The following is a 21,703-nucleotide window of genomic DNA, read 5'->3' as shown; positions in this document are numbered from 1 at the left end:
TGGGTTTGGTACGTTTGGCTTGTTTCAGTGCGTCCGGTGACAGTACAGCCCCTCTAGTTAGGATTTGAACTGTTTAATAATCTTTATCCGGCCGCCTATTTGTTTTCGTCGCTGACATCTTGTGTGTCTTATCACGGCTATTTGTCTTTTGATTAGTTACGGCTGCGTTTTTTTCATCACTTCTTGCCGTTCTGAACTGCGAGATTTGTATTTTCCTCCTGTAATGAAGCTGTATCTAGTCGCGAATTCTGCTCAGTGGTGCTCAACAGAAAATATTTTGTTTGGAGAGTCTTTTGCAATGGAGCTGTCGGTGTAACTTCGGAATACTCGTCTCAATGCTTCTGTGTCAGGCTTTTCCTCCCTTTTCCCCTTCTCTCCCCCCCCCCCCCCCCCCCCGAAAAGCCTGATACTCAGGGTAAGACATTTGTTGCTTTATTTGCCAGCCAATATCTCAAAGAATCTTCTTTTATTTGTCTGCCAGCAGCAGGAAATCGTATCAACTGATCGGCATGTAGTTGGAAAAACATCAGAAGGAAAACGTGCAGTCCACTCGCATTAATCTAGGCAAAGAAAGTTCAACGAAAAGCCGCCGAAAATTCCTTTGAACTTAGATTATTTCAATAGCAATTTAATGTAAGACAGGGCTTATTGAACGCCTGTTAAAAAATATGCATCGCTCGCGCTGTGCTTGTTTGTTACATTTCCGTTCTACATCAGGTTCTACATCCCGGTTCTACATCTACCTAACACGCAGCTTTTCCGGTTTAATCGCCTTTTCCATGGATTTGTTTTGATCGCTTCCAACAGAATAAAATTTTACCTCCCGTATAATCCAACATTTCGAGCAAGAGAAGCAATTTATAAAGAAATTAGCGTTAGGAAAACAATTTTCGCCACGGCGGTAAGATGTTCCCATGTGTAACTGATATGACAGCAGAAATAACCTACATTCAACAGCAAATTTTGGGGCGAAAACGAGAGGTCAATTCTTTTTATAGCAAACTTTGAGGTTTAAAATGTTGATTTTTAAAATCTTTGGCTTTCGACCAGTTACTTTGTGTGCCGCATGAACGATTCAAAATGCTTATTATCACTCATTGTGAAACAGTCGCTGATGACAACCAACAAACAAGGCTCCTAAAATTGTTTTTAGAAGAACGTATGCGCTCAAAGAAACACATAAATCACACTATTGATAATTTAACAACATGGTAAAAACTGTTTACTTGCGATATGGCATTTGTGAAGCGAAAAAATCCATGTCGAACTTCGACTAAAATACACATATTCAAAGCATTCACCGGAAGTCATTCATCCTCAAGCAACGCAAAGAACGATGGGAAGCATGCAACACCCTCCCCCCCCCCCCCCCCCCCCATTAACCCCTTAGAAATTACGTCGCATAAATTATCTCGAGTATTTCGTGGCAATAGTCAATCAGAGTTCATTCTTCTGGCTTCACCTTTACTTTAGGAAACGAATGATAATTTTAGTTTTCCTTCTTACAAGTTTAAGTATATCTTGTTAACTTTGTATTATCTAGCCTCTTGTTGAAATTTGCATTGTAAATTAATTGTATTTTAGACGTAGGTTTTTGTGTTATTTTTTGCATTATTTCCTTCGTTTGTCCGTTTGTTCACTAATTTATTCTAACATTTCCCAGGTGCAAAGCTAGCAATTAGAGCCTAGTTCCGCATCCTAGAGAAATAAAGTGATACTGAAATACGACTCACAATGACGTTGCATCAAACGTCTCTTTCCTGCTTTGAGGAAAGAAAATATGGCATGTCTGCACTCAGGCTGTAGCAGCTAAGAATTGTTAAAAAAAAAAATTAACTGTGATTGAAATTGGGACAGTTGAATCAACTTAAGTAAACAAAAATTTGCGCTTAATGAAAATTTTACATGTTTACTAAAATTGATCGAAAGAAGAGGTAAAGCGAGATCCCGTCCCGCTAGTTAAAGGCAGTTTTAAAGCCAATTTGGCATTATTCACGTTATCAAGAAACGAGGTGAGAAACGATATTTTATTCTAGACCAATTACGAGGCAAGATGATTTCTATAAGAAATATATCAGGTTAGAAATTTAAGTTTATTGCGAGTGTCGTTTACTGGTGAATACGCTGTTGGGTTGTTGCAAGGTTGAAACATTTAGACAAACCTGGCATGCGATTATTTCTTTGTGCTTGTCTTCTAACATTCCGGTAAAAATTCAGTCCACGAAGTACACTGCTAGTGAGACCAGAAGATGATCAAAGACGACCACTCAGTTGAGGCGGCGACTGACATATAAATATCGTGAATAAATAGAAATGAGTTCAAACAGTTGTCAAATGAAAAAGTGACGATTTTGCTCAAATAATGAAATATAAAGAAAGATGTTGTATTACACATTCCACGATTTTGAAAGAAAGAAATATCTTCCTTCTCAACTCGAGTAAAACCCATGACGTTCCCTATAATGCATGGTCGGTCGCTGACCACTGAGCTACAGGGTGACGTGGAAAGCTGGATGATTTAGTATAAATTTTAACGAAGGGAATAATAATTTGTAGAAAAGCAATGGTTTAGCTCATCTGTTAAAACAGTTGTTTTACTGCATGTAAAACAACCAAGATAATAAAAGTGTTACGATAGGATGTTCCTCTTTATTTATGCAGATGGCTAAATAACAAAAGAGTTAACAAAAGGCAAACGTATGGTCTTAGCTCAATTTTTAAAGACCTGCCATTTTTAGTGGTTGTTTGAATGCACTTTAGATACATCTTGGGGAAGTTTTGTGTGCCTCGATTGACAGTTCTCCAGTTAATTCAAACAATTTATCTTTTGAATAAAAATAAAGCTCAGGAAAAATTTCGTTAGAAACAAGTTTGTATACCTGGGACACTTCCTGTTTAGTTTTTCGTATTTCTATCTGTTTACTGTTAATTAACAATTCATCCTCGTCTAGTTTAAAGAAAAAAGAAACAAATTTCCCACACCAAATATCGAGTGAGCGATGATTTGCACAAACTTCGATGTTCTCGCGATCAAAACATACAAATTGACGAAGGATAAAAACAACTAAAGAAATTAGACAACTAATCAGATCCTCGCTTTCACCTTATGCCATACGATATGGGTACAGCTGCTGTTTTAGCACAAAAATAACATCCTTTTAATACGTTGTCATGTTTGATCGAAATTAATCAAAATACACCTAACAACTTCATGAAGACAATCATCATTTATCAAAACAAGAATTCACTGCATTCGTAAATCTTGATAATGGCAGGAACTACTCAGTGTTCAATAAGTTAGGAAAGTATGTCATTTTTGTTTTCTTACTAACACCATTGACAAAAAACCAAGGGAAAAACCTCTCTTCGGAAACTCTGCCTTTCATATGTCAGGTTGAAGGTTTTGTTAATGGTTTTTAACTTACGTGTTTATGGCATTACTATGACCATATATGGACACTGGCATAGCTCATGTCTCTCAAAACAACTGCGAGACAACCACACCGAACACGAATGAATCATTGAAATAAATTAAAAAGAAAGGTTTAGTCTAGGAAATGAAATTTTACTCCAAGAGTTCTACTGTAAGAAACGGCTGAACATCTTTTTCTTTACTTTGTTTTTATCCTCAGCTTACAACGAATTAACACGAGGAGAGGGAACGTTTAAGTTTAATTGAAGTATGGTTGGTAACGCTACTAGAGAACCTTCTTTGGAAAAGCTGGAAAATGCGTGGAGAAAAGTTTTACTCACGGAATTTATTGTGATAGCTATAATCAACCTCTTCACAGTCGTCGCCTTTGCAAGAAATCGCCACTTACGCAAGCGCACTACGTATCTGATAATAAACCTGACTGTGGCTGATTTACTGGTGGGAGCAGTGTCGGGACCAGTGGGAATATCACCCCCATTTTTCGATGAGAGACATGGTTTCAGCTGGCGAGAAGTCATCATTTTAACCTCGATCAACATATTCCCCGCAGCCTCTCAAGCCAATCTCTCGTTGATTTCTTTAGAGCGGTTACACGCCACACTTTTCCCCTTTAGGCACTGCTTAATTGAGAAATGGCTTTACTTCAAAGTTATTATTGGCAGCTGGATGATAACTTTGCTTCTAGCATCCATGATGTCTGTTCTTGGAGAGCTCGATTTAGTTTTAATTGACTATCCACGTGCATGTTGCACTGTTCTTACCCTTCTTATAATAACTGTTTGCAATGTTATTATTACCATAAAATTCAAAAGTAACCCTCCTCTGCAGCATTCTAGTGCAGTTGCGTCAGAAAGGAAATTGTCAGTAACCTTAAGCATAGTTACTGTCGTCTCTGTCTTGACTATTCTGCCCTTAGCTATTTGGATGATAATTACACAATACATATTCAAACAAATATCTCCTGCAGCAGTCTCTCAAATATACGACAGGTTACTGTTGTTACATTATGCCAACTCTATCGTCAATCCGTTGATATATGCCTTAAGAATGCAGGAGTTTAGGAAAGCGGTTGCACAGCTTTGCAAGAGAACTGTAGCGACAAGGGATGTCCAACCCACTGAACTGAATGCAGTGTAGTTCATGAGCACAAACATTAAAGCAGTCAAACAATGAACAAACTGTAACGATTACAAAAAAATCGATATTTTGTTTATCCTGATATATAAATCATACCTTCTTACTTTGTAAGGCATTGAATAAAGAATTATTGACGGCGTTGCTCTTGATCTATCTATTGTAGCTTGTATATGTAATTTAAAAAATCAAGATTCAGTTCAACGTGGTATTTCAGTTTTTAAAAAGTGTTGTAAAAGGTGTTCCTTTCATACTTTGTTGGAATCAACTGCGTAGTGACTGTTGTTTAGCTTTGTGCTAGTAAAACTTAAACCTTAAAGTTGCTGAATCTTATGAGCCGTTAGATCCTAAACTATTGGCTCACAAAACGTGTTTAAGAAATTATATTTTAATTAGGCAAACAATAGGAACAGCTTCTGGAAGGTTTCGTTGAATAAAGAACTATTAACAGTGTTGCTTGAGGTCTTTCCACTGTAGCTTGCATGTGTAATTAAGAATTCGAAGGAAAATGGTAAGTGCTCTTCCACTGAATTCCCCTTTTTGTTTTTGGTTCGCTTTACTTTTTTTTTTGGGACTTCCTCGAAGCCTTGAAATGGCAGGGGAAGAGGTTTTGAACGCCCATTCCTTTCTCTCCGCCTTCTTCGCAACTTCAAGAACATTGAAATTACGCAAATGAAACAGAAAGGATATAGTGCTTTTAACACGTCCTCCTTCGAAGCATGAAAAATGGAACGATGATGTCATGTGACAAGGAAATCATTACAAGTTCTGAAAACTTTACACAATTTTATAAGGGACAACGGGATAAAGCAAAGCTGCCGAAACCTGAAGGATGTAAACAGTAACTATGAAGAAAAGCTAACTGTACTGCTAAGGCTGTATACTGTATATCTGTCCAATTCCTCAAGCAAACACTGAAAACTGAATCATTAAAAAAACCTCCGGAAAAATGAGATTAGTTTTTCGAAAGATATTCATCAATTCATAGAGTTTTCTTGTATACTGACTAAGAGAAGCCCCGTCGTTATCAGCAAAATTAGAGTTTTATCATGTTTTTAGACATTTGTTGGTTTGTTTCCCGTTGAATGTATGATGAAAACGATGACGTCAGGACGCCACGCTGAGATTTAAAAGTGGTCAACAAACTTGTGCCTATCTGGTTATACTGGACAGCAATCAGCAACTCCAATGGTTTGTAATGATACTCTAAGCGGAACCACTGCACTAACTAAAACAGAAAAAGAGGAAGAAAAAGAAAATATCTGTCAATAAAAAATCCCTCAGAAATTATGTCGCGTAAATCTCGGAATTTTCGTAGGAGTAGCCAACCAGAGTTGATTCTTTTAGCTTTACCTTAACGTTGCAAAAGGAATACTAATTTTAGTTTTACTTCTTACAAGTTTAAGTATAACTTGTAACGTTGAATTACCAAGCCTCTTGTTAGATTTTGCATTGTAATTTTATTGTATTTTAGACGTAATTTTTCCGTGATTTCTTGGTTTATTAGATAGTCATTTTGTCCGACCCTTCATTTGTTCGTCCGTCCGTCATTCGGTTCGTTCGTTCTTTCGCCAGTTCCCTTGTTAGTTCACTAATTTATTCTAACAATGCCCAGCCGTAAAGCAGCCAATTACAGCCTTATCCTGCATTCTAGAGAAAACACAAATTAAGGCAGTTGATAATTAATTTGAGTTGACACAAAAATTTGCACTTGAATGAAAATTTGACTAGTCCACTAAAATTGATCGAGAGAAGAGCTAGCTTCATGCAAATGAGCGGCATGTTTATAGCAAGATTCAGTCTCACCAATCAAGTGGTAAAATGGTTTCTCTCAGAAATATATCAGGCGTTTTAGGGGTAGGGTCTGCAGATCGTTTAATAAATCCAATTAAGTTTCTTGCAAGTGTCGTTTCTTGGAGAATACGCCGTTGTGCTGTTGAAAGGCTGAATCATTCAGACAAAGCTGACATAAAATTATTATTTTGTGCTTCTCTTTAAACATTCCACTAAAATTTCAATCCACGAAGATCATTTTTAGTGAGACCGAAAGGTGATCTAAGACGATCACTCAGTTAGGCGGCGACTTACATGTACATATTAACACCGTGAATAAATCGGAATGATCATGAGTTCAAACAGTTGTCAAATCAAAAAGTGACGATTTTGCTCAAATGATGAAATATAACGAAAGATGTTGTACTGCACATGCCATGAAAAAGTCAAACCCATGACGTTCCGTATAATGGTCGGCCGCTAACCACTGAGCTACAGCGTGACGTGGAAAGCTGGATAATTTTGTGCAAATTTTAAGGAAGGGAAGAACATTTTTTTTTGGAAAAACAATCGTTTAGCTCATCAGAGATTTGGTTCATCCTGATAGTTAAGTTATTTTTACTTACTTTGTGATGCACCTTTTTAACAAGTGTTGTGAAAGTTCTTTTTTTAAATTTTGTTGTAATCAACTGTAAAGTGACACTTGAATCCAGCTTAAAGTTTCCGAATCTCATGAGCAGTACGATCCTAAAATATTGGCTCAAAACAACTTGTTCAAGGCGTCATTATTAAGCTTCTGGAAAGTTCCATTGAATAAAGAATTATTGGCTGGGTAATTTGTGGTCTTTTCACTGCAGCTTTTATGTATAATTAAGAAATCGAAGGAAGATCGTAAGTGATCTTTCCTCAATTTCGGCCTTTTCTTTTTGCTCTACTTTTTTTAGCTTTAGGGAGCCTTGAGAAGGTGAGACGACATATTCTGAACACCTCAGTCCCCTGCCCCTTAGTCTAAACCTCAAGAGCATTGAAGCTACGCAAACAGAGATTATATAGTGATAATGATAATGTTTATTTGTGCTTTTTTTTCTATTTACATGTTGATTATTACAATCTTTTAGTGTTGTTATATAAATTTAAATAAATTTAATTAATTATTAGTTAAATTAACGTGTAAAGAAAGGAAGCTAAATAAACCATTAGGTTGTCTTGTTAGCTCCCAGGCTAATTTAGGTTCTAGATAGCAGGCAAAAAAGAAAGAAAAGAAAAGAAAAGAGAGAAAAAGAAAAAAAAAATGAAAAAGCAAAAGGAAGGAAGAACTTATTAATTGTAAAAAAAGTTAACGTATGTTACGAGGTCAGCATAAAAGAAAATTAGTTCATTTGTTGTTCTGACAGTAAATAATGTATAATTTGTTTCGGAAAAGCAGACACACTTTGTATGAGTTTTTTTTAAGGAGTTGGAAGGTCTTTCCAAATATCGGTTGCCATGAAGGAGATTAATTGTTTACCTACATTAGTTCTTACATTCGGCTTATAAAGATTATGCTTAGCTGCATATCTTGTGTTGTAGCCATGTATATTACTAGCATAGTGCATAGCATAGTGTGTCTAAAACTGTCTCATTCGAGGTACGAAAAGAGGAACATGATGTCAAGCGACATGAAATTTCTTTATTAGTTCTGAAAAATTTTGTGTACAATTTTAAAATGGCAAACCGCACAAAACAAAGCTGCCCAATCCTGATGGCTGTAATCAGGAAAATTTAGAAACTTTAGCTTGTGAAAAAAAGCGGACTGTACGGCTGTTGCTGTATACTGTATATCTGTCCAATTCGTCAAGCAAACACTGAAAACTGATTCAATAAAAAAACTTCCGGCAAAATGAGATTAGTTTTTTTTAAAAGATACTTATCAGTTCATAGAGTTTTCTTGTATACTGACTTAGAGAAGTCGCGTCGATATCGGTAAGATTGGAATGATGAATGCAAGATGAAAACGATGACATCAGGACGCGACGCTGAGATTCGAAGGCGGTCAACAGACTTGTTCTTTTAAACCTGGTTTATACTGGACAGCAATCATCTTTTGGTGCAACTTCAATGGTTCGTGGTGAGACTCTAAGCGGAACCGGTGAAGTAACTAAAACAGAAAGAGAGAAATAAAACGTCTCTCAATGAAAAATCCCTCAGAAATTATGTCGCATAAATTATCAAAAGCATTTCGTGGTAATAGCCAATCATTCCTCCGGCCTTATCTTTACTTTAGGAAACGAATGATAATTTTATTTTTTCTTCTTACAAACTTAAGTATATCTTGTAACGTTGTATTATCTAGCCTCTTTTATTGTATTTTAGACGTAAGTTTTTCTGTGATTTCTTGGTTTATTAGATGGTCATTTTGTCCGCCCCTTCATTTGTTCGTTCGTCCGTCAGTCCGTCCGTCCGTTCTTTCACTGGTTCCCTTGTTCGCTCACCAATTTATTCTAACGATGCCCAGCTGTAAAGCAGCCAATTACTGCATCCTAGAGAAATAGAAGGTTACTGAAACACGATAAACAACGTCGTTGCGTTAGACGTATCTTTTTCCCTTCAACGGGAAGAAAATATGGGACGTTTGCAAGCAGGCTGCAACAGATTGGACTGGCTAAAAACACAAATGCGATTCAATTTGAGGCAGTTAATGATTAACTTGAGATGACACAAATTTGTGCTTGAATGAAAATTTGACTTGTATACTAAAATTGCTCGAAAGAAGAGCTAACTTCATGCAAATGAACGGCGTGTTTACAGCAAGATCCAGTCTCGCCAGTTAAAGGCAGTTTTGGAGCCAAGTTGGCATTATTCACGTTATCAAGAAACGAGGTGAGTAGCAATACTTTATTACAAGCCAGTCAAGTGATAAAATGGTTTCTCTCAGAAATATATCAGGCGTTTTATCAGTAGGGTTTGCAGATCGTTTAATAAACTCCAATTAAATTTCTTGCAAGTGTCGTTTCTTGGAGAATACACTGTTGGGCTGATGAAAGGCTGAATCATTCAGACAAACCTGGCATGAGATTATTATTTTGTGTTTCTCTTTAAACATTCCAGTAAAATTTCAGTCCAAGAAGAGCGCTGTTAGTGAGACCGTAAGATGATCTAAGACGATCACACAGTTGAAGCGGCGACTTAGATATAAATATCGGGAATAAATAAAAAAGAGTTCAAACAGTTGTCAAATCAAAGAGTGACGATTTTGCTCAAATGATGAAATATAAAGAAAGCTACAGGGTGACTTGGAAAGCTGGATCATTTAGTACAAGTTTTAAGGAAGGAAAGAATATTTTTTCTTTTAGAAAAGCAATCATTTAGCTCATCAGTTAAGTCAGTTGTTCTACCGCAGGTAAGACAACCACGAGGCTAACACAAATGATGAGGCGATGTTCTTCTTTATTAATGCAGATGGCTAAATGACAAAAGAGTTGACAAAAGGAAACCGACCTTAGTTATGTGTCTGCCATTTTTAGTAGTTCGTTGTTTATACTTAGGAGGCGTTTTGGGCTTGAAGTCTAGTGTGCTCAATTTTTAAAGATCTTAGTTATGCACCTGCCATTTTTAGTAGTTCCTTGTTTATACTTGACACACATTTTGAGAAAGTTTCGTGTTTCTCGATTGATAGTTGTCCAGTTAATTCAAGCAATTTATCCTTTGAATAAAAATACAGCTCGGAAAAATTTTGTCACAAAGACGTCTATCTACCTGGCACACTTCCTATTTAGTTGTTCGTATTTCTATCTGTTAAGTGTTAGCAATTCATCGTCGTCTAAGCCAAATATCTAGTGAGCGATGATTTGCACGAACTTCGATGTCCCCGCGATCAAATCTACAAGTTAATTAACGTATAATAAAAAACATCTAAAAAAATTAGACAACCAATCAGATTCTTGCTTTCACCTTACTCCATATGGGTACAGCTGATATTTTAGCAGAAAAATAACATCGTTTTAATTCGGTGGATAAAGATTGTCAAGTTTGATCGAAATTAATATACACACAGCTATGAAAATTTGACGCGTCGGTCATTTTTTATCAAAAAAAATATTCACCACATTCATAGATCTTAAGATGGCAAGAACAAGCTTCAACGATGGAAGCCTTGGACATAGTTTGGCGTTGATTGACTGGTAGGGCACAATGCGTCGAAAATATCGTAGATAAAACAAGAAATTGAACACTTCGCCATAAGAAAATTGAGACGTTTGGGTAGAGTTTGAGACTTTAAATTATATTTAAAGCAAACTCCTTTTCCTATAGAATATGTGTGGGACTGTTAAGCTAAAGAATGAAAATCATAACAAGGCACAAAGGCATCATCTTACAATTAAATATGAAGCAACTTTCGTTTCCTTTCCGTTTTGTGGGATTGTTCAGCTTAGGGACTGAATCTTTTAGCAGTGATAACCTCCAGCATCGCTAATTTCCCCAAATAGATAGATACAGAGAAATAGTGGAGGTTAAAATGATGTGGCAGGCCTGCACTGACTCCCCTTTTGTGGTTTTGTGGTTGCGACGCATGTTTAGAGCCTTCAGAGTTTCGCTTTGACTAGTATGTCGTTAAGCGATTTCCCTCTTTTGTAGGATATGATAGGAGGCGTTTTATATATAGTTTTCAGCAAAGGCTGATTTTGAATAAAACTCCATTCGTGCATCAGTATCTTTTTAAGTTCGGTAACTGCTGGGTGGTATGTAGTTACGAACGGTAGGATTTTCTCACGAGCCTTATGCTTTTGTTGTAGTGCCGACTGCCTTCCGGCGAAGGTGATTTCAGGTAGTGTGCTCTCTATCAGATGTTTAGGGTATCCACGTGCTGTAAGACGTGTTTTGAATTTAGAGAGAGACTCCTTGAAAGCTGTTTCTGAGGAGTTAGTTCGGAGAAGTCTGATAGCTTCACCTTTGATGAAACCTCTTTTAAGACCTGGTGGGTGACAAGAGGTAAAATGGGTATATTGAAAGGTTTCAGTCGGCTTGTAATGTGTTTTGATATCAAGGAAAGATTCTTTGGAGAATCTTTCACCCTTGTGCACCACTGTGTCTAGGAATGTGATTTCCTTGTCTGAAATATCAGCCGTGAATTTGATCGTGGGATGGAAGAGTTTGGCTTGTTCTATAAATAATTCTATCTCTTGTTTATTGGTGTCCCATAGAGAGAATATGTCATCAATGAAACGTTTCCATGACAACGGTTTAATTCTGCTCTGGCCTAGTAACTCTGATTCAATTTCCGTCATGAAAATGTTGGCAAATGAAACTGCCATTTTAGTTTCCATGGCTGTTCCATGAATTTGGAGATAGTTTACTCCGTTAAACTGGAACGAGTTTTCTTTCAGAATGAGACCAAGCATTTCTTTGAGATAGTGTGATGGAATGGGAGGGCTATCATTGTAGGAAACGGTTGTATGCTTTGCATACTGTATTGATACCCTCCTCTTGTGGTATATTAGTGTACAAGCTTGTGACATCCATAGATACTAAAATTGTATCGTGCGATACTTTAGTTTTTTCTATGAAGTTGATGAAATCAGTTGTATCTTTGAGATAAGATTTCTGTTTAATGGCAATAGGCTGTAGCAAACGATCAACGATGGATGAGATTCTCTCTGTTGGACCACTGCAACCGCTTATTGTAGGTCTCCCGACCGGTTTCGGTTTGTGGATTTTTGTGAGAGTGTGGAATATCGGTATTCTTGGTGGGTGTGGGGTTTGAGAAAGCCGTTTTTTCGTCATGTCATCAATGTGTTTGCCTTGGTGTAGTTGAGTTACGATCTCATTGACCCTGAGAAGAGTGTCCTCAACCATGGGCTTAGCAAGAGGTTTATAATGGTCTCGGTTGTTCAGTTGGACCTGAGCCTCTTGTATTTTTTCAGAACGATTGAGAAGTTCTGTCGTACTGCCTTTATCCGCTCGTTTAATGTTAATAGCAGTATTGTTTTTTAGTTCTTGAACTGCTTTGTGTTCATGATATGACAGATTGTATTTTGGCTTTGTTATTTTGACCTCTGCAAGTGCTAACTTGACATTTTCTAAGTAGCTTTCAAGGGCAACGGATGATTGAACCGGGGGTATCCAGTTCGATTTTACATGGAACGGATGTGGTTCCTTATCTTGACCGTGGAATATAAACTGGAGGCGCATACGTCTTGCAAACGCGCAAGAGTTGACGCCTGATGTTGTTTTCATTCGTCACGGGTGTTGGTATGAATTTGAGCCCTTTAGAAATGACGCTAACTTGATTGTCAGTTAAAGTTGGCGTCTGAGAGGTTTTTGATATATTTCGCATTTGATTCCCTTTGTTTGGCTATTCGCCTTTGTGTCATGCTATTTCTGCGTTGTTTGCGCCTGATATTTTTGTTGAGCCTTTGCCGTTTTGTAGGGATGAATATTGAGGCTGGTTTTTCAGTAAACATACTGTAATAGCTTTCAACATTTTTATTGTCTTTCAGCAAGTGTGTACAAAGCAGATCCTTTAGATATGCGATTTCTTTTTGAAGGTGCTCTTCTCATTGTTGTTGTTTACAATGTTTTCACTGGTCGCCGAAGGCGAATTGGACTCTTTCTGAGAAAATACAATATTGTTGGAACGAGCCTAACCAACCTAACAAAAACTAAAAAAAAGCTAAGCAAATAAAAAACGATAAAAACCTGTCGAATTTTAAAGTGACAGTAGTGAAAAGATGAAATATGATTGGTTGAAAAACTTGGAAAGTTAAAAGATGCACAAACGACACTATAAACATAGACATATAAACAGATTAAGTTTCTTCGCATCTGTTCATCGCATAAAGTTTAAGAGTCTTCGCCTTGGAAATAGAAAATGCCTTTCTGGGTAAGCGAATGCTGTTTCTGTTAAAGTTGATAAATTCTAGAGGAAAAAGTCTTATTTTTAGTCATTTGTGTCTTGCATCTGCTATCCTGTTGTGATACGTCATGTGGTGAACTTCGATCAGACTCGGCGCCTCACGGCGGGGATGCACAATCTGCGAGTTAGCGAGGCATGCGACGCATGCGAGGCAGACGTGTGAGGCACTCAGGTTAGCCTAAAAAACACTCCGGTTAGCCTAAAGAGCACTCCGGCTAGCCTAAATAGCACTCAGGTTAGCTTAAATAGCTCCCCGGTTAGCTTAACGGTTAGCAGTTTATGTTGGGGTTGTTCATGCCTCGCACGTCTGCCTCGCATGCCTCGCATGCCTCGCATGCCTCGCTGGCTCGCATATTGTATATACTCCTCACGACCCGAGTACGAAGAACGCGACCGCGAATTTAAAGAATTTGATAACACGGCCGAAAATTTAATTCGTGCCACCCCAGTACAAAAAACGAGACCGAGAACAGTAACTCGTGGCCCGAAGTCTTATCTCTCGGCCCATCGCGACCCCCAAAATAAAAAAAAAAAGAATTTGATAATGCTACCGAAACCTTAACTCGTTCCGCCTTACGGCCCGAGTAAGAACGATGCCGTGGAATAAAATATAGAGCGAAGATTTACAACGGTTAATAGCGATGCGATCAAACACTCTTTGGAAAAATTGTGGAAATTAGACACAGAAAGAAAATTTATTGTTAATATCTTAGAGATGCTATTGTTAAAATAAGTTAGGATGTTTTGTCAATTTTTTCCTTACAAACAGACTATTATTGCCAAAATACCAAAGGAAAAACCTTTCGGAACCTTTGTCTTTTACCTTTCAGGTTGAAGTTTTTATGACCGGCCCATTTGACAAACATTCATGATTTTTAACTGTGTTTATGGCATTGCTACGACCATATATGGAAACTGGCATAGCTCATGTATCACAAAACATCTGCGAGTTATCTGTCTGATATCTAAAAATGAAACAAATGTCACTGCATTTAGGGCAGGGCACTAATTAGGGACATTCCCGACAGATCGCATTGGAATTTGGAAATGTTGGTTCGTGAGGAGAGGGGAGAACCAGAGTACCCGGAGAAAAACCTCTCGGAGCAAGGACGAGAACCAACAACAATCGCAACCCACATATGACACCAAGTCCGAGAATTGAAGCCGGGCCACATCGGTGGGAGGCGAGTGCTCTCATCACTGCGCAATCCCTGCTCTCCTCCAACCAAACGAAACCAAACCAAAACAAAAGCATGAATCATTGAAATAAATTATTAGAAATGTCTAGTTGGAGAAATGAAATTTTACTCTTAGAGTTCTACTGTAAGAACCGACTGAACATCATTTTTAACTCGAGAATGCCCGCATGCGCAACGAACGAGTTATCGTGATGTGGGCAAATGTCACTGGGCCGGTCGGTCCATCGATGGGTTGTAAACTTTCAATACGGCGTACCCTCGCGGCTCGCACTAGTTTCTCTCCTCCTTCAATTATAGATAAACACGTTTTTTGGAGTTCGAAATTAATAGAAATAGACTAAAGAACACTTGACCGATGTACTGATAGTCTTCTCACGTTTTTATTTTGGAAAAGCGCCATTGAAAGCCGCTCAAGCAGATCGAGGTTGTCGTCAAAGTCAGCCGGAATTTCACGCAAGATGTGAAGGACAAAAAACGATGGAGAAACGTCTCAGGGTGTTCCGTGCTCATTCGCGTACTCTTCTTTGGCAGTCCAAAGGTATTTGGCTGTTAAAATCGTACGTTGCGCCACGGGTGCTAGATAGTTTGACACCCTAAAAAACTATTAAATACAAAAAACAATCACTGCATTGGCAGTTGAACACGTGTGGCGCAGTAGCGTGGTGCGTGGTCGTTGAAGCTGGAGCGTCCCGGTTCGAACCTTCGTACAATTTTTTTTTCGCCCTTAAAAGCCAGTCATTCCAAAGGCCCCGAAGAATTTTCAAAATTTAAACTTTCTATGGCCCGGTTCATACGTCGTTTACATGAGCCGAACCTAACACCTATTAAGGTCGACCCAAATAATTAAGTTCGGCAGTTGATTCAGACGTCGAACCTAACTGAAGTCGAACTTAATTAAAGTTAAGGTGAGAAAATAGATTTTCGTGGTCAGCGGCTGTTGTTTTTACTCAACAAGATTCAAAATGGCGGGAAAGATGAATTCTGACATGGAAGAGCTTGTTTGGTAAAATAATGAAGACAGGCCAAACACGGCACCTATTGGTCGAGATAGTAAGAAAATGACCTTCAATGCTAATTTGCTCTTACGAGTACGTCTTTCAAAGATCTCCCTTTTCTGTACGAAAGTAGGGAAGGGTCTTTGTAGATCTCTCTTAGAAGAGGCTGATTTTCTATCAAGTGCCATTTATTACTCATCTGAATGATTTTAGGTTAGGATATTCCGTAACAAACGCTAAATGTTTTGCGCGTTTTTTGTTTGTTTTGTAGTGCCGACATTCTTTCGCGGAAATTGACTTCTGAAAGAGTTTTATCTATAAGGTTATCGAGGTAACCTCTGCAGCATAATCCCTGTTTGAATAGAGTAATGTTTTCTTCAAATGTTGTTTTTGAAGATTTTGTTCTGAGAAGTCTTGACGCTTCGCCTGTATTGGAAAGTTTCTGTCGGTTTGAAGTACGTGTGCACATCAAGAATAGATTCTTTTTTTTAATCTTTCGAATCTCAGACAAGTATATTTAGTTGTTTCGAAACAAGAAGAACAAGCACATTCCTCTTTTCCCGACATCTTGTTCAGAATGAAGTCCTTTGCTCATGCCAAGTCGATCGAACGCGCAGACCTCTGGGATAGATATACTTTATATAATCTATACGTAACGTATGCATTTTGGTTCGGCACATGTAAAAGTTCGACGTCTGAATCGAAGTCGAACTTTTGCCGTTCTATTCGACTGGCGCAGTCAAAAAGAACGGCGGGTCGACCTAAATACAAATCTGTCGATCCTAACTGATTCATACGTCGATCTTTACATGCACCGAACCAAATGATTAGGTTCGGCTCATGTAAAGTTCGACGTATGAACCAGGCCTTAAAACTTCTTAAATACGATTTATATTTCGAGTCCTGGGCCAACCAAACACAATGCAAACAATGTTTTATACCTTTCAGGTCACACTTCACTCCCGCATGGCGCCCACGAATCGTTAGTTTTAACGTAGTTTAATGCGAGTACTGCGTTACGATTACCACTGTTCACTTCTGCATTCACGAATTGGCTTACAACAGCCTTTGATTTTTACTTTTTTCTCATCCTCAGCTTGCAACGAATGAATACGAGGAGAAACAACGTTTAGTTTTATTGAAGCATGGTTGATGACACAACCGAAGAAAAGTTGGAAAATGCGTGGAAAAACGTTTTACTCACTGAATTTATTGTGATAGCTATAATCAACGTTTTCACTGTTGTTGCCTTCGTAAGAAATCGCCACTTACGCAAGCGCACTACGTATCTGATAATAAACTTGACCGTGTCTGATTTCCTGGCGGGAGTAGTGTCGGGACCAGTGGAAACATTCGGCCAAGATTTCCATACTGAAAATGGTTTCAACTGGAAAGAATTCATTATTTTAACCTCGAGCTTCATATTTCCCCTAGCCTCTCTAGCCAATCTTTCGTTAATTTCTTTAGAGCGGTTGCACGCCACACTTTTCCCGTTTAGGCACTGCTTAATTGTGAAATGGTTTTACTTCAAAGTTATTATTGGCAGCTGGATAATAACTTTAATTCTGGCATTCATAATGTCTGTTCTTATAGAGCTCGAGTTAGTATTAGTTCCGTATCCACTTGTGTGTTACATTTTTCTTACCCTACTTATCATAACTGTTTCTTATGTTATTATTATCATAAAAGTCAAAAGTAACCCTCCTCCGCAGCATTTTAGTGCAGTTGCCTCGGAAAGGAAATTGTCAGTAACCTTAAGCATAGTTACCGTTGTCTCTATCCTGACCATTCTGCCCGCATTTATTTGGATAGCAATTGTACGCGATATAGCCAGCCAAATGTCTCTTGCGACATTCCTTTCAATACACTCAACGGTATCCTTGTTATATTATGCGAATTCTATCGTCAATCCATTGATATATGCCATAAGAATGCAAGAGTTCAGGACAGCGGTTAAGGAGCTTTGTAAGAGGACTCCAGGTGTCCAAACCCATTGAACTACCTGCAATGTAATGCATGAGGACAAACACAAAAGCAACAAAAACAAAGAAAACAAACTTTAACGATTAAAAACAATCGAGATTTAATTCATTCTAATAGTTAAGTTATTTTTACTTACTTTGTGATACACCTTTTTAACAAGTGTTGTGAAAGTTTTTTTTTTTTTATTTTGTTGTAATCAACTATGCAGTGACTGTTTTTTCGTGGTACAAGTAACACTTAAACCTAGCTTAAAGGTGCTGAATCTCACGAGCAGTACGATCCTAAAATACTGGCTCAAAACAACTTATTCAAGGCGTTATTAAGCTTCTAGAAAGTTTCATTGAATAAAAAAACTATTGACAGTGTTACTTGAAGTATTTTTTCTGCAGCTTCCTTCGATCTTCTTTACGATCCTCCTTCGATCTCTTCATTACACATGCAAGCTGCTTGAATGAGTAATTAGGAAATCGAGGGTAGATCGTAACTGATCTTCCATCAATTTCGGCTTTTTGTTTTTGCTCTACTTCTTTTTAGTTTCATGGAGCCTTGAGAAGGCGACGCGACAGATTCTAAATCCCCCAGCCCTTCCCCTTAGTCTAAACTTCAAGAGCGTTGAAGCTACCCAAACAGAGAAAATATAGTGCGTTTAGAACTGTCTCTTTCGAGGTACGAAAAGAGGGACGATGATGTCATGTGACATGAAATTTCGTTATTAGTTCTGAAAACTTTGCACCATTTTAAAAGGGCCAAACAAAGCTGCACAATCCAGATTGCTGTAATCAGGAAAATTTAGAAAATTTAACTAGTGAAAAAAAAAAAAAACTGACTGTACGGCTGGAGCTGTATACTGTATATCTCTCCAATTCCTCAAGCAAACACTAAAAACTGATTGTTAAAAAAAAAACCTCCCGCAAAATGAGATTAGCCGCGTTGATATAAGTAAAATTAGAAGTTAATTATGTTTTTAGACATTTGTTGGTTTGTTTCCCGTTGAATGCACGATGAAAACGATGACGTTAAGACGCCACGCTGAGATTTAAAAGTGGTCAACAAACTTGATCCTATCTGGTTGTACTGGACAGCAATCAGCAACTCCAATGGTTCGTGATGATACTCTAAACGGAACCGCTGAACGAACTAAAACAGAAAAAGAGAAAAAAACAGGAAAATATCTGTGAATGAAAAATCCCTCAGAAATTATGTCGCATAAATTACCTCCAGAATTTCGTGGAAACCTTAACTTTGCGAAAGGAATACTAATTTTAGTTTTTCTTCTCACAAGTTTAAGTATAACTTGCAACGTTGAATTTCCTAGCCTCTTGTTGAACTTTGCATTGTAATTTTATTGTATTTCGGACGTAATTTTTCCGTGATTTCTTGGTTAATTAGATGGTCATTTTGTCCGACCCTTCATTTGTTCGTGCGTCAGTCCGACCGTCCGTTCATTCGCTGGTTCCCTTGTTCATTCACTAATTTATTCTAACAATGCCCAGCTGTAAAGTAGCCAATTACTGCATCCTAGAGAAATAGAAGGATACTGAAACTCGATTAACAACGGTGTTGCATTAGACGTTTCTTTTCCCCTTCAAAGAAGAAATAATGGGATGTCTGCACGCAGGCTGCAACAAATTGGACTGGCTAAAAACACAAATGCGATTTAATTTTTTTTTTGAGGCAGTTAATAATTAACTTGAGTTGACACATAAATTTGTGCTTGAATGAAAATTTGACTTGTCTACTAAAATTGATCGAAAGAAGAGCGCACTTCATGCAAATGAGCGGCATGTTTACAGCAAGATCCAGTCTCGCCAGCTTAAGACAGTTTTGGAGTCAAGTTGGCATTATTCACGTTATCAATAAACGAGGTGAGTAGCAATACTTTATTACAAGCCAGTCAAGTGATAAAATGGTTTCTCTCAGAAATATATCAGGTATTTTAGGGGTAGGGTTTGCAGATCGTTTCTTGTAGAATATGTTGTTGGGCTGTTGAAAGGCTGGATTATTCAGAAAAACCTGGCATGAGATTATTAGTTTGTGCTTCTCTTTAAACATTCCAGTAAAATTTCAGTTCACGAAGATCATTGTTGGTGAGACCGGAAGATGATCTAACACGACAAATCAGTTGATTGAGGCGGCGACTTACTTATAAATATCGTGAATAAATAGAAATGAGTTCAAACAGTTGTCAAATCAAGAAGGTGACGATTTTGCTCAAATATATATAGAGAAATACAAAGAAAGATGTTGTATTGCACATGCCACGAAAGACAGGACTATCTTCCTTCTCAACGCGCGTCAAACATATCACGTTCCCTTTAATGGTCGGTCGCTGACCACTGAGCTACAGGGTGACGTGGAAATTTTTAGTGGTTGATTATTTATACTTTAGACACATTTTAGGAAAGTTTGGTGCGCCTCGATTGATAGTTGTCCATTTAATTCAAGCAATTTATCTTTTGAATAAAAATACAGCTCATTTTCGTTACAAAGACATCTGTATTCCTGGTACACTTCCTGTTTAGTTATTCGTATTTCTATATGTTTACTTTTAATTAACAACTCATCCTCGTCTAGTTTAGTGAAAAAAAGAAACAAATTTCCCATGCCAAATATCGAGTGAGCGATGCTTTGGACAAACTTCAATGACCTCGCGATCAAAACTTACAATTTGAAGAAGGATAAAAACAACTAAAGAAATTAGACACAGAAATTAGGTACAGCTGATGTTTTAGCACAAAAATAACATCGTTTTTAATAAGTTGTCATGTTTGATCGAAATTAATCTACATACACCTAACAGCTTCTTGTGGACAATTATCATTTTATCAAAACAAGAATTTCCTGCATTCGCAAGGTTCAAGGTTCAAGGTTCATTTATTTCACACTATTTACACAACATTAACATAAAAAGTACAGTATTACAACAGATAATTACAAGATAAAAATAAATACAGTACAAATTATAAAATGTGTGTGGTCAGGTCAAAGTAGCAAAGGCTTTCTAGTTGACCACCACCTACTTTACAGTAAACAAGGAAATGACACTGAGCTTTATTGAACATTAGAAGATGTAGGAGATGTTTGAGATGGCAAGAACAAGCTTCAACTGAAGCAGCCTTGGACATAGTTTGGCGTCGATCGAGTAATAGGGCAAAATGCGTCGAAAATACCCTACACGAAACAAGAGACTGAAAACTTCGCCATAGCAAAATTGATATGTTTGGGTAGCGTTTGAGGCTTTAAAGCAAACGTATTTTCCTATAAAACAATATTGGTGGGGCTATTCAGCTAAAGGAATGATTTTTTTAATGAAAACAAGGCATTAAATCATCACACCATTCCATTAAATTTGAAGCAACCCGTCTTTTCCTAGGGAATATTTTTGCCACTTTTCACCTTAAGGACTGAAATCTCTATGAAAACAGCCGTCTTTTCCTGGAGAATATTTGTCGGACTGTTCGGCTGAAGGACTAAAATTTTTATAAAAACAAGGCATAAAATCATCATTCTATTGACAATAATTGCGACTTTTTACGTCGCCATCAATATTCCTGTAAATGACGATCCGGCGAAATATAAAATGGAGCGACGATTTACGATTGATAACGATGCGATCAAACACTTTTCAGAAAAAGTGTGGTAATTAGACACAGAAAGTAAATTTATCATTGATACTTTAGCAGAGCCACTGTTCAATAAGTTAGGATAGTATGTTCCTTTTTTTTTTTCTTACAGACAGACCATCATCGGCAAAATACCAAAGGAAAAAGCTCGAATGAATACGGGGACAAGGAACGTTTAAGTTTTATTGAACCATGGCTTATCAAACTGCTGAGCGTTCTTCTTCAGAAAAGTTGGACCAATGAAGAAATTCGGCCAAGATTTCGATCGTGAAAATGGTTTCAGCTGACAAGAATTCATTATTTTAACCTTGAGCTTCATATTTCCCCTGGCCTCTCTAGCCAATCTCTCGTTAATTTCTTTAGAGCGGTTACACGCCACACTTTTCCCCTTTAGGCACTGTTTAATGGAGAAATGGCTTTGGTTCAAAGTTATTATTGGACGCTGGATGATAACTTTGCTTTTGGAATCCATGATGTCTGTTCTTTATGAGCTCGGTTTAGTTTTAATTCCGTATCCATTTCTATGTTACACTTTTCTTACCCTTCTTACTGTTTCTAGTGTTATCATTGCCATAAAAGTCAAAAGTAACCCTCCTCCGCAGCATTCTAGTGCAGTTGCGTCAGAAAGGAAATTTTCAGTAACGTTCAGCATAGTTACCGTGGTCTCTATC

The 21,703-nt window shown here is 37.7% G+C and overlaps 2 protein-coding genes and 1 long non-coding RNA gene across 7 annotated transcripts in view; 1 reads left to right on the top strand and 2 right to left on the bottom strand.

Moving 5' to 3' along the window:
* The window catches only part of LOC146463086 (uncharacterized), a 340,798-nt gene that overhangs the window by 46,455 nt on the left and 272,640 nt on the right, over positions 1–21,703 (bottom strand). The gene's annotated exons all lie outside the window — the stretch shown is intronic.
* Positions 1–21,703, top strand: part of LOC146463094 (uncharacterized) — a 217,952-nt gene that overhangs the window by 34,183 nt on the left and 162,066 nt on the right. The window lies entirely within an intron of this gene.
* Positions 10,903–12,479, bottom strand: LOC146463102 (uncharacterized). The gene has a single exon (XM_085084827.1). The coding sequence runs from the start codon at positions 11,833–11,835 to the stop codon at positions 10,903–10,905; it is 933 nt and encodes a 310-aa protein (XP_084940953.1). The 5' UTR covers positions 11,836–12,479.

Source organism: Pavona decussata, unplaced genomic scaffold (assembly GCF_977016875.1).
Source record: "Pavona decussata unplaced genomic scaffold, jaPavDecu1.1 SCAFFOLD_180, whole genome shotgun sequence".
In the NCBI taxonomy this organism is placed as follows: domain Eukaryota; kingdom Metazoa; phylum Cnidaria; class Anthozoa; order Scleractinia; family Agariciidae; genus Pavona; species Pavona decussata.
This window is presented reverse-complemented; position numbering and strand designations above follow the sequence as displayed.

Coding starts and splice junctions, on each gene's coding strand:
- LOC146463102 (XM_085084827.1), bottom strand. CDS start 11,835: ATGTCACAAGCTTGTACACTAATATACCACAAGAGGAGGGTATCAATA.